Here is an 18,283-nt window from a genome sequence, read left to right on the forward strand (position 1 = left end):
CACAGTAGCAGCCTCCATTTGGCAGGGCTTAAGTCTCACTCTTGCCCACATACCTTCCTCAGCAGCAAAAGGGCTGGCAATGATCTAGATGAGAACTGAGGATTAAGGAGACAAGCCTTGTCCTGAAACAGCATGGTTTTGTTTTGTTTTGTTTTGTTTTGTTTTGTTTTGTTTTGTTTTGTTTCTCTTGAGACAGAGTCTGGCTGTCACTCAGGCTGGAGTGCAGTCGTGCAATCTCAGCTCACTGCAACCTCTGCCTCCCGGCTTCGAGTGATTCTCCTGCTTCAGCCTCCTGAGTTGCTGAGATTACAGGCACTGATCACCACGCCCGGCTGATTTTTTGTATTTTTGGTAGAGATGGTGTTTCACCATGTTGCCCAGGCTGGTCTCGAGCCTCAAGTGATCTGCCTGCCTCGGCCTCCCAAAGTGCTGGGATTACATGCATAAGCCACTGTGCCCAGCCTGAAACATCACTTTTTGAGTGGTGGTCCAAGAAAAAGCCACTAAAGAAAGCAGATAACAGAGTACAGTTCTGGGAGTTGTGTCTTAGCTTGACGCTAACAAGTCTCTTGTTTGCTAAAACAAACGCGACTTCTTCCCAGCTGCTCAGTCCTTTGGGAGAAAGGGTGAAGATGGAGAATAAAATGGCTGTCATTCCCCCGCCCTAGTCCCAGCTTCCCACCTCTGGCCCAGTGGGGCTGGGCTTCTCCTTGTTTATCACATTCCTTTCAGGAACGTCAGTGGTGGGCAGGCTCCGGGAGCTGGCCTGCCTTGCCTCACTGCCTCTCAGCTCCCACCTCCTTCCTCACAGCTCTGGACATCCTCAAGGTTGCAGGCCTTAGCAGGTGGCCAAAGACCCTGGTGTACTTCTCAATGTGGACTCCGGGAAGTTTGTTTTTGTTTTTATTTTTTCTGAGATGGAGTCTCACTCTGTCACGCACACAGCCATCTTAGCTCACTGCAACCTCCGCCTCCTGGGTTCAAGTGATTCTCCCGCGTCAGCCTCCCGAGTAGCTGGGATTACAAGTGCCTGCCACCACGCCGGCTAATTTTTGTGTTTTTAGCAGAGGTGGGGTTTCACCATGTTGGTCAGGCTGGTCTCAATCTCCTGACCTCAGGTGATCCGCCCCCATCGGCCTCCCCAAAGTGCAGGGATTACAGGCATGAGCCACCGTACCTGGCCGGAAGTTTAATATATATATGGATGTGTCCTGCAGTCAAACCTGGTGTGGGACCACCCTGGTCTGGACCCAGTTCCCCGAGGGAGGGGAAAGAGAGTCTGGAGAACCACTAGCAGAAGGTACAAACTAGACAGGTGCACATGTGACCTTGGACCCTTCAGGGAGGCTGTCTCAGGCTCGGCCTCCTTGGGAAAGGATGTGGACTGCTTTGCAATGCTCTGCTGCGGGTCTTGCTGAAAGGCAGAGCCCTGGGTTCTCTTTCCAGAGATGGGATGGAGTCACAGGCATCCATTCTCCTTGCATCTTTGGCCCCTTACACCAAATGCCCACTTATCTTACCCCTGTCTTGGCCTGCCCTGGGCCTTGGCACCAGACTGTCTTCACCAGCTCTGCTCACCCAGCCCCTGCTGGCCTAAATGATCTAGGGTGAGGGGTCGGGAGTATGACTCTGGGGGCTGGGGAAGAAACCTGGCCCAGGCTGAGAAAGCTGAGGTCCAGGGTTCTCATACCTCTGGCCACACTGAGCCCGCTGGCATTTCAGCCTCGGGATGGGTCTCTGACAGTGGTGAATAGCATGAGAGAGCACTCCTCTGATCCCCAACATCAACAGTCTCAAATCATGTGGTTTCTATTCGTCAGTCATTTATTTGTGCCCAGTTCCTTATTCTACAAACTTTCTTGACCTTTATCATTCCAAACTAGTATTTGGCTTTATTTGGTGGACACTATTTTCCTTTTTTTTTTTTTTTTTTGAAATGGAGTTTTGCTCTGTGGCCCAGGCTGGAGTGCAGTGGTGGGATCTCGGCTCACTGCAAGCTCCACCTCCCGGGTTCATGCCATTCTCCTGCCTCAGTCTCCCGAGTAGCTGGGACTACAGGCGCCCGCCACCATGCCCAGCTAATTTTTGTATTTTTAGTACAGACAGGGTTTCACCATGTTGACCAGGCTGGTCTCGAACTCCTGACCTCAGGTGATCCACCCGCCTCAGCCTCCCAAAGTGCTGGGATTACAGGCGTGAGCCACCACGCCTGGCTGACACCATTTTCTTATTCATTCATTCAGCAACTCTCAGCATCTACTATGTGCCAAGGCATCATACTGTGTGCTAGGCATCGAGTCAGTAATAAACCATATTTCATGTCCCTGATCCTGCAGGGGAGATGGACAAAGAAACAGAGTGATAGGGGCCAAGACAAGGGAGGGAGTGAAGGGAGCTGTTGGGGAGGGGGAGGAGAAGGGTTCAGGGGTCAGGGGTCACTTCCCAAAGCACACCGTGCTTGATGCTGACGTTGGTCCTGGACCATGAGTAGAGTGAGGCTGGGTGAAAATGGGGTGGAGCAATGCCTGTGCAACGTTGTAGGGTGAGGCTTGGGAATAAGAAAGTAGATGAGGCTGCAGAGGAAAGCCTCTTCCTCTACACGCTCTGCTCTCCATTTACCAAACTCCCACTCCTTCTTCAGGAACCAGCTCAAATGTCTCTGCCTTCATGGAACCTTCCTCCACTCCTTCCAGGTGCAACCTTCCGGCTCTGTGCTCCACATACATTAGCATCCTGGAAGGGCTTTCTCAGGCTTACTGTTTGCTTCTGTGGATCTTGTTAGCGCTCAGCCAGGCCTCCTCCACAGGCCCTGCTCTGTGCCCCAAGCTCCGTGTAGTTAGTGCCACTCGTGTATTCTTTGGGTTGCCTCTTCCCAGCCTTATTATGGTGTGGGGCATAGTTTTCTTACCTCCATTTATTTCCTTTTTGGCCTCAAAGTTAAGCACAGGCCTTTTCATTTGAGTCTCATTGCCAAGCACTGGCAAAAGCAACACAGGGAAGTGACAGAGTAAGGTGGCGTACATGGAGGTCCCTGGGCCATAGACCCTGACTCCTGATGATGTGAAAATTAGAAGCCCAATAGGTTTGTTTTTTTTCAAGACAGGGTGGTCTCACTCTGTCGCCCAGTCTGGAGTGCAATGGCATGATCTTGGCTCACTGCAACCTCCACCTCCCGGATTCAAGCGATTCTCCTGCCTCAGCCTCCTGAGTAGCTGGGATTACAGACACCCACCACCACACCCGGCTAATTTTTGTATTTTTAGTAGAGGTGGGGTTTCACCGTGTTGGCCAGGCTGGTCTCAAACTCCTGACCTCAAGTGATCTGCCCACCTTGGTCTCCCAAAGTGCTGGGATTACAGGTGTGAGCCACTGCACCCAGCCCCCAGTGGGTTTCTGACCTTGGTTTTTAGTCTCTTGAGGCTGCCTTCTCCCTAACTCTGCCTTAGCAAAAGCCATGGGACCCTTTCCTCCAGGTGGTCCCTCCTCTCAGTCTGGCATGAAATCCAAGAGAATGCTGGATGTCCCTGTGAGAACCTTTGGGGGTGACATTCAATTTACCATCTCTCTACAGAGATTATATCCATCCCTGTGTCCCCAGAACTAAGCCCAGTGATTAGCACTTGTGTGCATCTGGCCAAATGATCACACGCCCAGATGGCTCTCTTTGGGTTTGTGGTGTGTGCTTTGCAGGAGCTCCTGACAGGAGTGTGGCATTTATTCCTCAGTGTATCACTGTGACCGTGGGGAGCACAGCATAGTAGTTAAGAGTATATCTGCTAGAACCCAAGAGATGTGAGTGTGAACTCCAGTCCTCCCACTTACTACTGATATAGTTTAAGAATGACACCATCAGCCATGCAAGGTGGCAGGCACCTGTAATCCCAGCTACTCGGGAGGCTGAGGCAGGAGAATCGCTTGAACCCAGGAGGCGGAGGTTACAGTGAGCTGAGATCGTGCCACTGCACTCCAGCCTGGGTGACAGAGCAAGACTGTCTCAAAAAAAAAAAAAAAAAGTATGACACCATCTGCAAAAGGGGAAAATATTAACACTGACTCCCAGGACTCCCAGAAGCTGTTAACTCCCCCTGAGCACACTGTTCAGAGGTAGTGAATTTGCAGCAGTTAATTTCTTAGGCACCACAGTAATGTGATGGTTGTTAACACCATAATGAAAAAAGCATATAGGCTGGGCATGGTGGCTCACACCTGTAATCCCAGCAGTTTGGGAGGCTGAGGCAGGAGGATCTCTTGAGCACAGGAGTTCAAGACCAGACTGGGCAACATGGTGAAATGCATCTCTGAAAAACAAAACAAAAATTAGCCAAGTGTTGTTACGCACGCTTATAGTCCCAGCTACTCAGGGCCTGAAGTGGGAGGATCGCTTGAGCCTGGGAGACAGAGGCTGCAGTGAACCATGATTGTGCCACTGTACTCCAACCTAGGCGACAGGGTGAGACCCTGTCTCAAAAACAACAACAACAACAACAACAACAAAAAACCGGTGGGGCACAGTGGCTCACGCCTGTAATCCCAGAACTTTGTGAGGCTGAGGCGGGCGGATCACGAGGTCAGGAGATCGAGACCATCCTGGCTAACACAGTGAAACCTCGTCTCTACTAAAAATACAAAAAATTAGCTGGGCGTGGTGGCGGGCGCCTGTAGTCCCAGCTAGTCAGGAGGCTGAGGCAGGAGAATGGCGTGAACCTGGGAGGCAGAGCTTGCAGTGAGCCGAGATCCCACCACTGCACTCCAGCCTAGGCAACAAAGCAAGACTCCATCTCAAAAAAAAAAAAAAAGCAAATAGGAAACAGTGGGAAAGGAAGACCTCAAGGTAGAAGGTGAAGGTGGGCACATGTGAAAGGCTCCGGCTCCCAGCAGCCCAAAAGGGCTCCTCCCTCAAGCCTCCTCTTGCTGAGACTAGAGCCTCACCAAGCTCTGTCCACTTCAGATGGCAGTGCTGAGGAGTCAATTACATTGATTACTTAAGTAAAGCACTTATTAGCACGGTATCTCGCACCTTGTAAACACTAAATGGTGGCTGTGGATGTTGTGATTAACATTCTTATTTCAGTGTTGGGTGGCTGGGGGTGAAGGGCTGTGTCTGGACCAGGCATTCAGGTGAAAGAGTGGCTTAGCACATAGCCCCACTAATGCAAAGAGCATAATATAGAGGTTCAAAGTTCAGACTCTAGAGCCTGAGAACCTGAACTTGAATCCTTGCTTTATCATGTAATAGCTGCATAATCTTGGGCTTCACTTTCTTCTTCTGTAAAATGGGGATGTATTGTAGAGTCATCTGAGGACTGCATGAGTGCATAACTGGATGAGAGGCACCTGGGGCAGCATGGCAGCCAGCACTCACCACAGTTAGCTACTGTTACACTGGAGAAGTGAGCTGTTAGGAAGCTCTTCGGTACTTCCTGGACTAAGGATTTGGGGAAAAGGATTGAACTCAGGTTGTGGAACTTGACTTCTCAGATGGACTGGCAACCAGGGGTGGGGACCATGCCCTTCAGAAATATGGGCTCAAGGCCAGGCTCACACCTGTAATCCCAGCACTTTGAGAGGTCAAGGCGGTAGGAGTGCTTGAGGCCAGGAGTTCGAGACCAGCCTGCAACATAAGACTCCATCTCTTCCCCGCAAAAAAAGAAAAAGAAAGAAAGAAATATGGGCTCAAAGCAATGAAATGAGCTCCTCCAGTGTTAGAATTTCTCTAGTTTCTTCACTGGATGGAAGGGGGTGCCATTTTCACACCTGAGGCCCCACCATCTGCAGACATTTTGCCAGGGGGCTGCAGGCTGTGCCCCACCCCCACGAGTTTCTTCACACACTCACAAGTGGGTTGGCTCCTGGAGTGCAGTGAGAATCCACCAAGAGGTCAAGCAGGGTGGGAATGGAGCAGTAGGGGCGTCTGGGATGCCTGCAGGAGCACAGCTTTTCTTAGCTTCGTGACTGCATGGGCCTTGGCTTCTCAGCCCACATTTTACCAGGTACACATGTTCCCCTGGGGGGTGCCCTTGATGACCCTTCTGAAGCCCTGAGCATGTGGGAGGCTGTGCTCACATGGCCAGCATTCTTCTGGGGAATGAGAGCACAAGCCTCCAGCATTGCTTGTCAGGTTTATTGGGTGCGGATTGGGCCGCACGCTGTCTATCAACAGGGCTTAAGGTTGGTAGCAGGGGATGGCTGAGAGCTCTGCGGGCTCTGGTGTTGAGGGGCCATGCTGGGGCCATGTGGGAAGGGCCTGACTCCCTTCCATTTCTGACAGTTTCCATGTGGGTTATTTGGGGATGGTGCACTTTGCTGTCATCACCAAGCATTTCCAGAGCACCTGCGGTGTGTCAACCCCCTTGCTGAGCATTCTTACTGTCTCCTGCCTTGGTCAGGGGCTGGGAGCTCCAGCTCTGCGGCGCTGTCAGTAGTCTCGGAAAGCACACGGGAAGGCTGTCCTGTAGCACCCCCCCTCATACACCAAAGCCCCCAACCCCAAATTAGGAATTCTATGTTGAGCCCCTGTTTTTCAGGGGATTAACTGTGCTCCAGTATGGGCAAGAGCTGAGTGTCTGTGCGGGTTTTTGTGTATAAGCCCTTGAACATTCCCAAAAGTATGTTTCCAGAGATGTTAACCTAAGGAGGTGAGGTTCTACTTGCACTCCATCCGCACTTGTCATTTTCTTCTCCCTTCTCCAACCCCATTTCTGGGTCACAGTTTCCCCAGAGGCCTCTTATAACTAGGAGGGGTGAATGGAAGGGTCCCTCAGAACTCATCCTGCAAAGGCCAGTGGAGACAGCCAATGTTTCCCCAGAGTGGGGGCTTTGAAGTTGCAGAAGCAGGTATAGGATGGGTTGGGAAGGGTCAGAGCTGGGATAACCAAAAAAGAGGGTTGCTGGCAGATGCTGAGACGTAGTCCCTGAGCCACTGCCAGAACAGGAGTTGAAGAACTTCAGTCTGAAAGTAGCTAAGGGGCTGCTGGCCTTTTGTGGGAGGCTACAGTGATTCTGTGGCTGGCCTGAAGGAATGCTGTTGGCTGAAGCGGTAACTCTTCAGCAGGGGTAGGCCTGCTCTGTGTGTGTGTGGGGGGCATGTCCTCAATACCCTCTGCTATATACACTTTGATGTGAACTTGTCCCCTGGTTCGTCATGTCCCCTAATTTGTGAGGGCAAGATTGTTTCTCATGTAGCACTGTGTCCCTCATACAGTGTTGACAGAAGCCTCTTGGTGAATGGGGCCATGAATGGATGTATGAGCAAGGCCCGCAGCAGGATTCTTGGTGGAATGGCTCGAGAGGACAGACTCCTGGTACCCACAGGGCGCCACAAGTGTAGCTCCCTACAAGTGCTAGTTGCTATTGTTGGTGGGGATAATGCCTGTCCCTATCCCACTCCATCCTGGCCTCTGTCACCATAGGACTGGGGTGGGTTTGGGGGAGGCTTCTCAAAGCAGCCTCATTCCTTCCCACCTTGCAGCCCTCCAGGCAGGTCTCCAGGGCTTAATACATAGTCATTTCATTTTCCATAGAAAAGCACACAATGTAGTTCCATTGGCTACTGGGTAAGAACAAATTTCACCCTGCTAAGCAATTCCAAGATACTAAACAAAGGGGGCAGGGGCTCAGAGAGGAGGAGGTTGGGGCCGTACTGCTTGCCCTCAAGGCTTAATCGCTCCTCAGAAGGACCTAGATTTTTACAGCCTATCTCCTATTCAAGGCTTTCTTGTCATCAGGATCTAGGTTTGAGGCCTGGTTCTACCACTTACAACCCAGTGAGGATCCCCAGGGGGATCAGTCCCATTGTGCATATGAGACAACAGGTTCAGACGTGCTAAGCGACTCAGTCAAGGTCACAGAGCTAGTTGGGGGCAGAGCTGGGATTTGCACATGGGCCAACTGTCTAAAGACCCAATGGGCTCATATACCGCTCTGGGCAGAACTTTTCCAGAACAGCCCCCGGTTTTCCCGGCAGCCGTAAAGGGAACCTGTAGCTTTCTAGGGGCAATATCAGTTGTTACAAGATCTGAATCTTTCATGTCTAATGATCTAGCCCTAGCCTCAGTAGAGGACTCCTGCCCCATATACCACCCAGGGAAACAGGCATTACGGCCCCTACCCAGGACAGCTGGTGCCAGGAACCCAACTTTCCTCATAGGGTAATGGACCTCCCTTCAACTTGTCTATTTATTTATTTATTTATTTATTTATTTATTTTCAATAGAGACAGAGTCTCACTCACTATGTTGCCCAGGCTAGTCCCGAACTTGTGGGCTCAAGCAATCCCCCTGCCTCACCCTCCCAAAGTGACAGGATTACAGGGGTCAGCCACCGTGCCTTGCCTCTCCTTAAACTTCTTTTCCGGAGACTCTAGAATCTTTCTTTTTGGTGGAAAACAATAAAAGATTTGGCACTCCACATGGAATGCAGCAGGAGACTGTAGGGGGTGAACTCCCCCAGTCCCTTCCAGCCCTGGGCCCTGCTGCCTGCCCTGCCCAGCACACCAGCCCTGTAAGGCATCTGCTGTCCCAGGGGACCTTTGACAGGCCCTCCAGCCCATGGTCAGCTCTTCCCTGCCCTCCCCTGTAAATATAGATGAGACTGGCAGCTGTAGTGTCTGGTACCAGGAAGTCCCCAGGTGGCTGAAGGGAGTGGGGCCAGAGCCCCAGCTCTTGCTGGGACAGCTTTCTGGGAAATGCAGGGGAATGTTTGGGGGCTCTGAGACATGGTGGAGGCGGGTCAGGGGGACTGATGCAGGATGCTGATGGAGAGGCAGTAAGGAGTTTGTGCATGGGCGTGGGACTGGGAGATGTCACATATTTCCCTGGGGCTTTCGTGATAAATATAACTTTGGTCAAGGAGAAACCAGCAGTAGGCCACAGCCTAGGCCAAGGTAAAAATGCCGCCTTCTTATGAGCTCCAGATCCACACAAACTGCACCTTTTAATGTCCTAGGGAACTTTAGCCAAGGCCTAGAAAAAGTCTCCTAGAAGCAGAGTTGGGAGATGCCACAGATCCAACCCTCAGCCTGGAGCTCGTAGAGGCATTCCGGATGCCTCCAGATCAAAAGACCGCATAGTTATCACTGACCACCTTGAGGGGACGTAGCAAGGGTGGCATCAAACCATCTGAATTGGCATCACCTCAGTCTTGCTTTGGGAAAGGAACAAATGCTTCTGAATTCATGGCAGTGGTATCACCTGTGAGGGGTGTGGTCATTGCCAGTCGGTCCTGCCCTCTTTGGCTCTGCCCTCTCCTAGGCGAGTGGCTGGAAAGTGACCTCTGCAAGCACAGGCAGACCCATATCTTCCAACCTCCTGTTGGAGCTGTTCTCACCAGAGTCTGTCTGCAGACTTCCTCCCTTGCAGCCACATGGGGCCAAATGACTCTGCAGAGAGGGAGATGCCGTCTCCTCGGGTGATGGGTCGCAGGAAGGAAAGAGGTGACCTCAGTGGGGAGCAGCGTGGGCTAGCAAGGCATCAGTGGGCTGTGGTTGCCGAATGCAGCACACAGAGGTTCTGGCCCTTGCCCTCAGTAAGTTCTCATTTTAAACTTTCTGGATAGACAAATAATCCTCTTCCTCTCATCTTTTGCCAATGGAAGTGGTGAAATGTTCTCTCCTCTGTTTAATCAGATAAGACTTCTAGAGGAAGCAGCATTAGAAGGGCCAAGGTAAGGGAGAAAATGCTGTGCTTTGCCCATCTGAACCTATCAAGGGCATTAAACTTGGATCCTAACGCACATGGCAGACACAGAGCAACATCATGTCGCCATAAGGCCTGGAGGAGATGGGGGCAAAGAACCGTTTCTTACCTCTGAGCCTGATCACTAGGTGCCTCAATGAGTCACAGGTCAGTACAGGCTTTCAGAGGTCATCCTTTCCATTCCCCTGCCTCCATCCAGGACTCCCAAACCACCCCATGGGATTCCCCTAACCCTAATGCTTTTCGCAAAGGGAAAAAAATAACTGTTGCTACCTAGTTTTCTCATCAAGAGGCCTGTGGACCTTTACTGCATGGAAATTGTTTGTTATATCTAACCTAAACTACTCCTGCTATAAGGGATAGGCAGTTGAGTAAGGTCTAGAGACAGAAACACAAGCAAAAATAACCTCTCGAGGTCACCGGGATGCACCATCAATTCTAGAAGCAAGAAGAAGTTGTTCTAGCCTCCCTTTCAGATTAGCACGAAGGAAGCAGCTCTGCTATGTGCCGGCTCCGAGGAGCTCAGTTCAACAGAAATCCCAGCCCTGGGAGGACTCTGGGCTCCTTCTCCTTTTAAGGCAACGTCTGAGTGCTCAGGGCTACACAAGCTGCAACCAGCCCCAGCCCCTCTCATTCCTGGCTATTTGGAGGAAACTGATGATTAATCAACCCTTTCCCTCCCACCCCCAGCCTGTTTTTCATTAGGTTCTTTTTAAAGTGTTGGCACACCTCCTCAAGAACAGACACTTGGCAGATCCTTGCCAACTAGGACCCCAGTGTAGGGGAGGTAACTAGGAGGGAGTGGGGAATAGTCCTGGATTAGGACAAAGGGGAGAAGTCAGGATGTGGGGTGTCAGGGAAGAAGGTTAAATTGAGGCTGGGCATGGTGGCTCACTCCTGTAATCTCAGCACTTTGGGAGGCTGAGGCGGGTGGATCACGTGAGGTTGGGAGTTCAGGACCAGCCTGACATGGAGAAACCCCATCTCTACTAAAAGTACAAAATTAGCTGGGCATGGTGGCGCATGCCTGTAATCCCAGCTACTCAGGAGGCTGAGGCAGCAGAATCACTTGAACCCAGGAAGTGGAGGTTGCAATGAGCTGAGATTGCACCATTGCACTCCAGCCTGGGCAACAAGAGTGAAACTCCGTCTCAAAGAAAAAAAAGAATAAAAAAATAAGGAAAGAAAGAAGGTTAAATTGAGTCCTGGCTAGGGGCGAAAGGGAAGGGCCTGAATGGGAGTCCTAGCTCTGAAGGGGGCTGTGTGAAAAGAGGAGGCTAGTGGGTGAGCTCTGTGGTAGCTGGGCACTTGGGCACCCCAGGGATGCTGGGTGGGCAGAGAGGAGCTGCTTTGGCCCCTGATGGGGAAGGTCAGAGATGGTTACACTGACTTGGTGGCTGTTAGTGAGACAGTCAGGTTGGAAACCCAGCTTTCCCTGAACTTGCTAGGTGAAGTTAGTTAAGTCATGATCTCTCTGGATCCCCAATTTCTCTCTGAGTGAAGCCTACAAGTGGCGTGGGAACTCTGGAAAGGGAAATTATGCAGTGCACAGTGGGCTCTGAGAACTTCCAAAGTGTGCACATTTTGGGAAGGGAAGGAAGAGGGGAGGGCAGGAGTCTCTGCCTTAGGGCCTGATCTCTAGACCATGGGCCTAGAGAAGCCGGTGCCTCCAGCTCTCACCTCCAAGCTCCCAAAGTGGACAGAATCACTGATGAAACTGCTCTCAACTTGACGAGATCAGGGAATAGGAGATGGAATTCCCTGATCAAACTATGGGCAGATCATTATAAGAGCTTCCTAAAAGGGCTGATCCATTGAGTTTCCTTGTTTCCACTCTATTTGCATACTCCTCTCCTTCGGTCCCTTTCAAATCAAGGTTCAGTAAGGTCACCATCACTTCTGCTCTGGGGTGGAATCCAGTTGATCTTAGGGTCAAACCCAGTTCCCTGGGGGCCTGAGTGAGTGTGAGGGGGAGCTCTCTGCCCCTTGCTCCATCACCACAGCCCCAGTGGGGCCTATAGCGCAGCTGGACCTTGGGGCCTGCAGGGCAGAAGGCTAGAACAGATACATTCCAAGGCCCTGTCTCACTAGGCGCTGTGCCCCTTGGCTGCTTATTGTGATTCTAGCAGAGGAGCCAAGGACTTTCACTGCTAAAAAAACCTAGGGGCTGGTCCCCCGTGGCATGTGTTTGTGGTGCAGGTACAAACCGTTTCCATAGGACTCACTTTTCTTTCCATTCCCTTGGCGAAGAGTGGAGGTTGAAGAAATGCAACATGGGCCAGAGAGTGCGATAGAGAGCTGCTTTCCTTTCTTCCCTTCCCTCTCCCCACACCCCAACCTGGCACTCTTGAAAGAAAACTTTTAAAATATTCAAACCGTAGTCTCTTCCTCTTGAAAAACCTTTAGGGGAGGACATCACAGCCTCCCTTTAAGTCCCAGTTGCTCTGGGGTCTCCATCACAGTTGGACAGTTAAGTCTAATGTCTAACCCTGCCACTTCCTCTGCTTCTATGATGAAGATGAGAAGCAAGTGCTCTCAAAACAGGGCTCAGGCTCGGTGCACCCTTATGGAGGAAGAAACAGGGATCCACGGAGGTGTGGGTGGCTTATGCTGTGTATAAAACTCAAGCCCCTGGCCAGGCACGGTGGCTCACGCCTGTAATCCCAGCACTTTGGGAGGCCAAGGTGGGCGGATCAGGAGGTCAGGAGTTAGAGACCAGCCTGACCAACATGGTGAAACCCCGTCTCTACTAAAAATACAAAAATTAGCTGGGCGTGGTAGCGCGTGCCTGTAATCCCAGCTACTCAGGAGGCTGAGGCAGGAGAATCACTTGAACCTGGGAGGCAGAGGTTGCCATGAGCCAAGATCACGCCATCACACTCCAGCCTGGGTGACAGAGCAAGACTCTGTCTCAAAAAAAAAAAAAAAAAAAAAAACCTCAAGCCCCCATCGCAGCTCAACTGACTAGGGTCCCATGGCCTCTCTCACAAACTTCTCAGTGTCTCGGGGGTCAAAATTGAGTCATAGAATCCAAGATCCAGAATCTGGCAGAGTCTTGCAGAGATCAGCTGACCCAATGAATTCCAGGGCTCTCCACAGAGAGGTGCTTGTCTTTAGCTAAGTTTTTACTAAAAATAAGGACAATACTGTGAATTTTAAAAAACACACATATTTGTTGTTAAGGTATATTCTTTACTCTGTTATGCCTACCTTCTTTAAAATTAGCTCCTTCTTATTTTGATGAGATGATGATGGTAGATAGAATTTTAAAATACCGGACGGGCATGGCGGCTCCCACCTGTAATCTCAGCACTTTGGGAGGCTGAGGTAGGAGGACTGCTTGAGGATAGGATTTTGAGTGCAGCCTGGGCAATATAACGAGACCCCCATCTCTAAGAAAAAAAAAAAATTACAAATATCCTTAATTGGTAAAATAAAATGTTAGCATATGTTGATCCCTCCAGTTTTTTTTTCCTTTGGAAATGTATTGGCTTATAAAATTCCTGTATTTCAGAACTACTGACCTACTCCTTAAAAACTGGGGCCAGGACTAAGGTGAGGGGATGTGAGGCACTCACTTTGGGCGCAGAATACAAGTGGATGCCAAAAAGTCAGTGAGTAAGATAACTGATGTTTTCATGTATGTGTGTGTGTGTGTGTACACACACACACACACACACATATATATATATTTTTTTGAGACAGAGTTTTGCTCTTGTTGCTTAGGCTAGAGTGCAATGGCGCAGTCTCGGCTCACCGCAACCTCCACCTCCCAGGTTCAAGTGATTCTCCTGCTTCAACCTCCTGAGTAGCTGGGATTATAGGCATGCACCACCATGTCTGGCTAATTTTGTATTTTAGTAGAGACGGGTTTCTCCATGTTGGCCAGGCTGGTCCCAAACTCCCGAACTCCTGACCTTAGGTAATCCGCCTGCCTCAGCCTCCCATAGTGTTAGGATTACAGGCATGAGCCACCGCGCCCGGCCTTCGTGTGTGTGTGTGTGTGTGTGTGTGTGTGTGTGTATATATATATATATTTTTTTTTTTTTTTTTTTTTTTTGAGATGGAGTCTCCCTCTGTTGCCCAGGCTGGAGTACAGTGGCGTGACCTGGGCTCATGACAAGCTCCGCCTCCCAGGTTCCCGCCATTCTCCTGCCTCAGTCTCCCGAGTAGCTGGGACTACAGGCGCCGGCCACCTTGCCCGGCTAGTTTTTTTGTATTTTTTAGTAGAGACGGGGTTTCACCGTGTTAGGCAGGATGGTCTCGATCTCCTGACCTCGTGATCCGCCCGTCTCAGCCTCCCAAAGTGCTGGGATTACAGGCTTGAGCCACCGCGCCCGGCCTCATGTATATTTTTAAAAATAAAACTAATGCAAAAAGTCCACAATAAACAGCAATGCAAAATTTTAAAGACAGAATCAGTGTTAGTATTTCACCTTTTGCCTCAGGTTCCAATGTGCTTGGCAGGGCACTGCTTAGAAGCAGTTCTTCTAAATCACCCATGATAGGAAAGGGCAATTCTGGGTCTGAGAATACTCCATAAAAGGAACTGCCACAACATTTGCAGGTGTTTGGTTGTCTCATGACCCTGAGGCCTTGAGTCTGATGTCATTCCATTTCTGCAGCTTAAACCTGAGTCCCTCTTTTGCTGCCCTCAATGGAGACATCCACCCCACTCTCCCAAACAACACAACTGTCCTTCAGAGGCTCAAGGGCAGTTACATAAGCGCTCCCCCACACATCCCCATACTCATTCCTCTCCCTCTGTAGCCAGCTTTTCATGTTTATTTTTCTTTTCTGAATTCTTAGGAAAGCAAGCAAGTGGAGACCAAGACAGATGCCAAGAATGGAGAGGAAAGGGGCAGAGATGCCAGCAAAAAAGCCCTGGGCCCCAGACGGGACTCAGATCTGGGGAAGGAGCCAAAGAGGGGTGGTTTAAAGAAAAGCTTCTCTAGAGACAGAGATGAAGCTGATGGCAAGAGTGGCGAGAAGCCCAAGGAGGAGAAGATCATCCGGGGCATTGACAAGGGCCGGGTCAGGGCTGCAGTGGATAAGAAGGAGGCAGGGAAGGATGGGAGAGCAGAGGAGAGGGCAGTGGCCACCAAGAAGGAAGAGGAGAAGAAAGGGAGTGACAGGAACACAGGCTTGAGCAGGGACAAGGATAAAAAGAGAGAGGAGATGAAGGAGGTGGCCAAGAAAGAGGATGATGAGAAGGTAAAAGGGGAGCGTAGGAACACAGACACCAGAAAAGAGGGTGAGAAGATGAAAAGAGCAGGTGGGAACACAGACATGAAAAAGGAGGATGAGAAGGTAAAAAGAGGAACTGGGAACACAGACACCAAAAAGGAGAATGAAAAAGTCAAGAAGGATGAACCCTTACATGAAAAGGAAGCCAAGGAAGACAGCAAGACTAAAACACCCGAGAAACAGATGCCCAGTGGCCCCACCAAGCCCTCTGAAGGGCCGGCCAAGGCAGAGGAGGAGGCAGCTCCCAGCATATTTGATGAGCCTCTGGAAAGAGTGAAGAACAATGACCCTGAGATGACTGAGGTGAATGTCAACAACTCAGACTGCATCACAAATGAGATCTTGGTCCGGTTTACTGAGGCTCTGGAATTCAACACTGTGGTTAAGGTGTTTGCCTTGGCCAACACGCGAGCCGATGACCATGTGGCCTTTGCCATTGCCATCATGCTCAAGGCCAACAAGACCATCACCAGCCTCAACCTGGACTCCAACCACATCACAGGCAAAGGCATCCTGGCCATCTTCCGGGCCCTCCTCCAGAACAACACACTGACCGAGCTCCGCTTCCACAACCAGCGACACATCTGTGGAGGCAAGACGGAGATGGAGATCGCCAAGCTACTGAAGGAGAATACTACCCTGCTCAAGCTGGGCTACCATTTTGAGCTAGCCGGGCCCCGAATGACCGTCACCAATCTGCTCAGCCGCAACATGGACAAGCAGAGACAAAAGCGGCTGCAGGAGCAAAGGCAGGCACAGGAAGCCAAGGGAGAGAAGAAGGATCTGCTGGAGGTACCCAAGGCCGGGGCTCTGGCCAAGGGCTCCCCAAAACCTTCACCTCAACCATCTCCAAAGCCCTCCCCAAAGAACTCACCCAAAAAAGGGGGTGCTCCAGCTGCCCCACCTCCCCCTCCCCCTCCCTTGGCTCCACCCCTTATCATGGAAAACCTGAAGAATTCACTCTCACCAGCTACCCAGAGGAAGATGGGAGACAAAGTCCTCCCTGCCCAGGAGAAGAACTCCCGTGACCAGCTATTGGCCGCCATCCGCTCCAGCAACCTCAAGCAGCTCAAGAAGTTAAGTAGTTGTTGGTGTGAACCAACAGGGCGGGGCTGGTTAGGAGGAGAGGGCAGGACTGCAAAAGGGAAGGCATGCAGAGGAGCTCATGTTGGCTGCAGATGAAATAGACTCCCAGGGCCCATAGGGAACTTCAGGTCATCTTATGCATCCTTCTGCCTGCAGGCAGGTCACACTTGTACATCCCCTAGAGCTGAGACTCTACCCTTCCTTTAAGGAGCTTCCTTTAGCCCCTCACTCCATGCTTCTCTTTCATCCTGCAGTGAAGCCTGTTTCTCCTTAAAATGGAGAAATGGCCTCTACAGAGTAGTTTTGCCTCGGGTCCTTCCTTTAAGTCTTCTCCATTTCCCCAAACAAAAATGATCCATGTTTTACTTAGCCTCCTCTCAGGACAAGCTGAGTCCTACAGGCCAGTCCATCCGAAAGGTCTCTGGGAGACTCACCTCTCAGGAGAGTCTACCTTTGCCTAGCCAGTGCTATGGACACAGGAGCCATCCCTGGACACCCTACTTCTCCAAGCTCTGCCTCCCCTGGAAGTCTGGCCTGGTGACAAAGTCCATGATCGTTTGTCCATTTGGCTGGATACCCAACTCCCACAACATCATCTGGGACAAGATATCATGAGATAAAGGACAATCTCCATTGTAATTCCAGTGGTCACTTGATGACATCCAATTTTTACAGACAAGGAAAAATGCTCCCTCAGTGTCAACACCTCATTCACATTCCACAGACATAACATATTGCAGTGTCTCCTGTGTCCTTCCAGTAGGGAGGGAGGTGAGGTGGCCAAGCTCCCTTCTCTAACCTGTCTCTACTTTGCCCCTACAGGTGGAAGTGCCCAAACTGCTTCAGTAGGACCAGGCTACCAGGCACCATCTGCCAATGCCATGACTGCTCAGGCCTCACCTCCCAGGGCTACACAGACCCTGCCCACCCTGTCCCTGGCTGACCTGCTGTGGATGTCCCTATTCTGCCATGGGACAGTCAAGGCCTGGGTCACGCTCAAGGAAGGATGCCTTATCTCTTCTCGCTTTCCTTTTCTTGTCTCTGAGGCTCTCCAAATTTTGCTTTAATACCTGGAGCTCAGGTTTCCGGACAAGAAGAGTCCTTTTAGCACATCGCTGAGAAGATGGCACTGTCCAGGGCCCATGTAGCTGGCAAGCTGCAAAAGACCTGTGATCCAGGAAAGATGTCCCACAGGGACCACATCCACCCCAGCCCCACTGCCCTCTAGGGCCAGGATTCAGGCCTCTGAGGAGCCCACGGGGCAAAGCTGCTGGGCCAGTGGCACTCTGTGTGGGACAATGGCAGAAAGATGGAGAGGCATGGGGGCACAAAGGGGAGCATGGGGAGGGGCTGAGGACACCCCAAAGTCCAGGCTAATCAGAGGATGTGGCAGGGGCAGCGGCCTGGATGGACAGTGCCTGGTGGGAGTAGACTCGAGACAGGAGGAGTGGGACAGACAGCAGCTGGACTTGAAGGTTTGATGCCAAAGTAGACACTTTCCTCACATCCACCTGCTGCTGTATAAATAGCTGTGTATCTGTTTTTCCATAAGATTTTGATAATATATACAAACCTTTAGCTGTGAATGGCTGTGCCCCACCTGTTGTCCTGAACTGTGAGTCCTGATCCTAACCCTGGGCTCCCTGGAGGACTCTAGAAGCTCAGGTTCCCTGCCACGCTATTTGAGTTGGCCATGAAATAAATTCACATCCTCAGAAAGTGTAGCATGGAGGAAAATCTGAACTCTGAGCAGAGGACTCTCCACTGACCTGGTTGTCCAGGTCTAGAAGGCCAGGCCTCTACTAGGTCTGCTCCTGAACCAGTCCTGCTGCCTGGAGTCAGTAGCCAGAGCTGTTCTCAGGGGTGCTGGGGCAGAGTGGAGCGCAGGGCGATGGGATGGCTATATTAGGCATGTTTAGGGATGCTCATTCCATGACTCTGCCTAACCACAGGCTCAGGGCCAGGTCCTCACAGCAGTCACAGGCCCAGGAAGGCAGCAGGCAGACAAGTGGAGTGACTATTTGGAGAATAGCACCCATACCTGTGTGCCCTAGGGCTCAGAAGGGCCTCATCTTCCCCAGCCCTCCCCATCTACTCACCAATTCCGCTTCCTGTCCCAACTGCAGGAATGCTGACAATGCTGCCATGCCCACCATCGCGTGTAGATGAAAGGCATCTTTGTGAATTTCATTCTCTTGAAGGTGCTGGCACCCGTTGGCACTGTGGAACTGCCACCTTGGGTCTGTGTCGCTTGTAGG

General features: G+C 51.1%; 1 protein-coding gene across 1 annotated transcript in view; it reads left to right on the forward strand.

The window, feature by feature from the left end:
- The window catches only part of LMOD1 (leiomodin 1), a 50,999-nt gene extending 34,038 nt beyond the window's left edge, over nucleotides 1–16,961 (forward strand). The window contains exon 2 of the mRNA XM_073011643.1: nucleotides 14,502–16,961. Within this exon, the coding sequence (XP_072867744.1) occupies nucleotides 14,502–16,121 (1,620 nt within the window). The 3' untranslated portion in view covers nucleotides 16,122–16,961. The remainder of the gene's footprint in view (nucleotides 1–14,501) is intronic.
- The last annotated feature ends 1,322 nt before the right edge of the window (nucleotides 16,962–18,283 follow it).

Source organism: Chlorocebus sabaeus, chromosome 25 (assembly GCF_047675955.1).
Source record: "Chlorocebus sabaeus isolate Y175 chromosome 25, mChlSab1.0.hap1, whole genome shotgun sequence".
In the NCBI taxonomy this organism is placed as follows: Eukaryota; Metazoa; Chordata; class Mammalia; order Primates; family Cercopithecidae; genus Chlorocebus; species Chlorocebus sabaeus.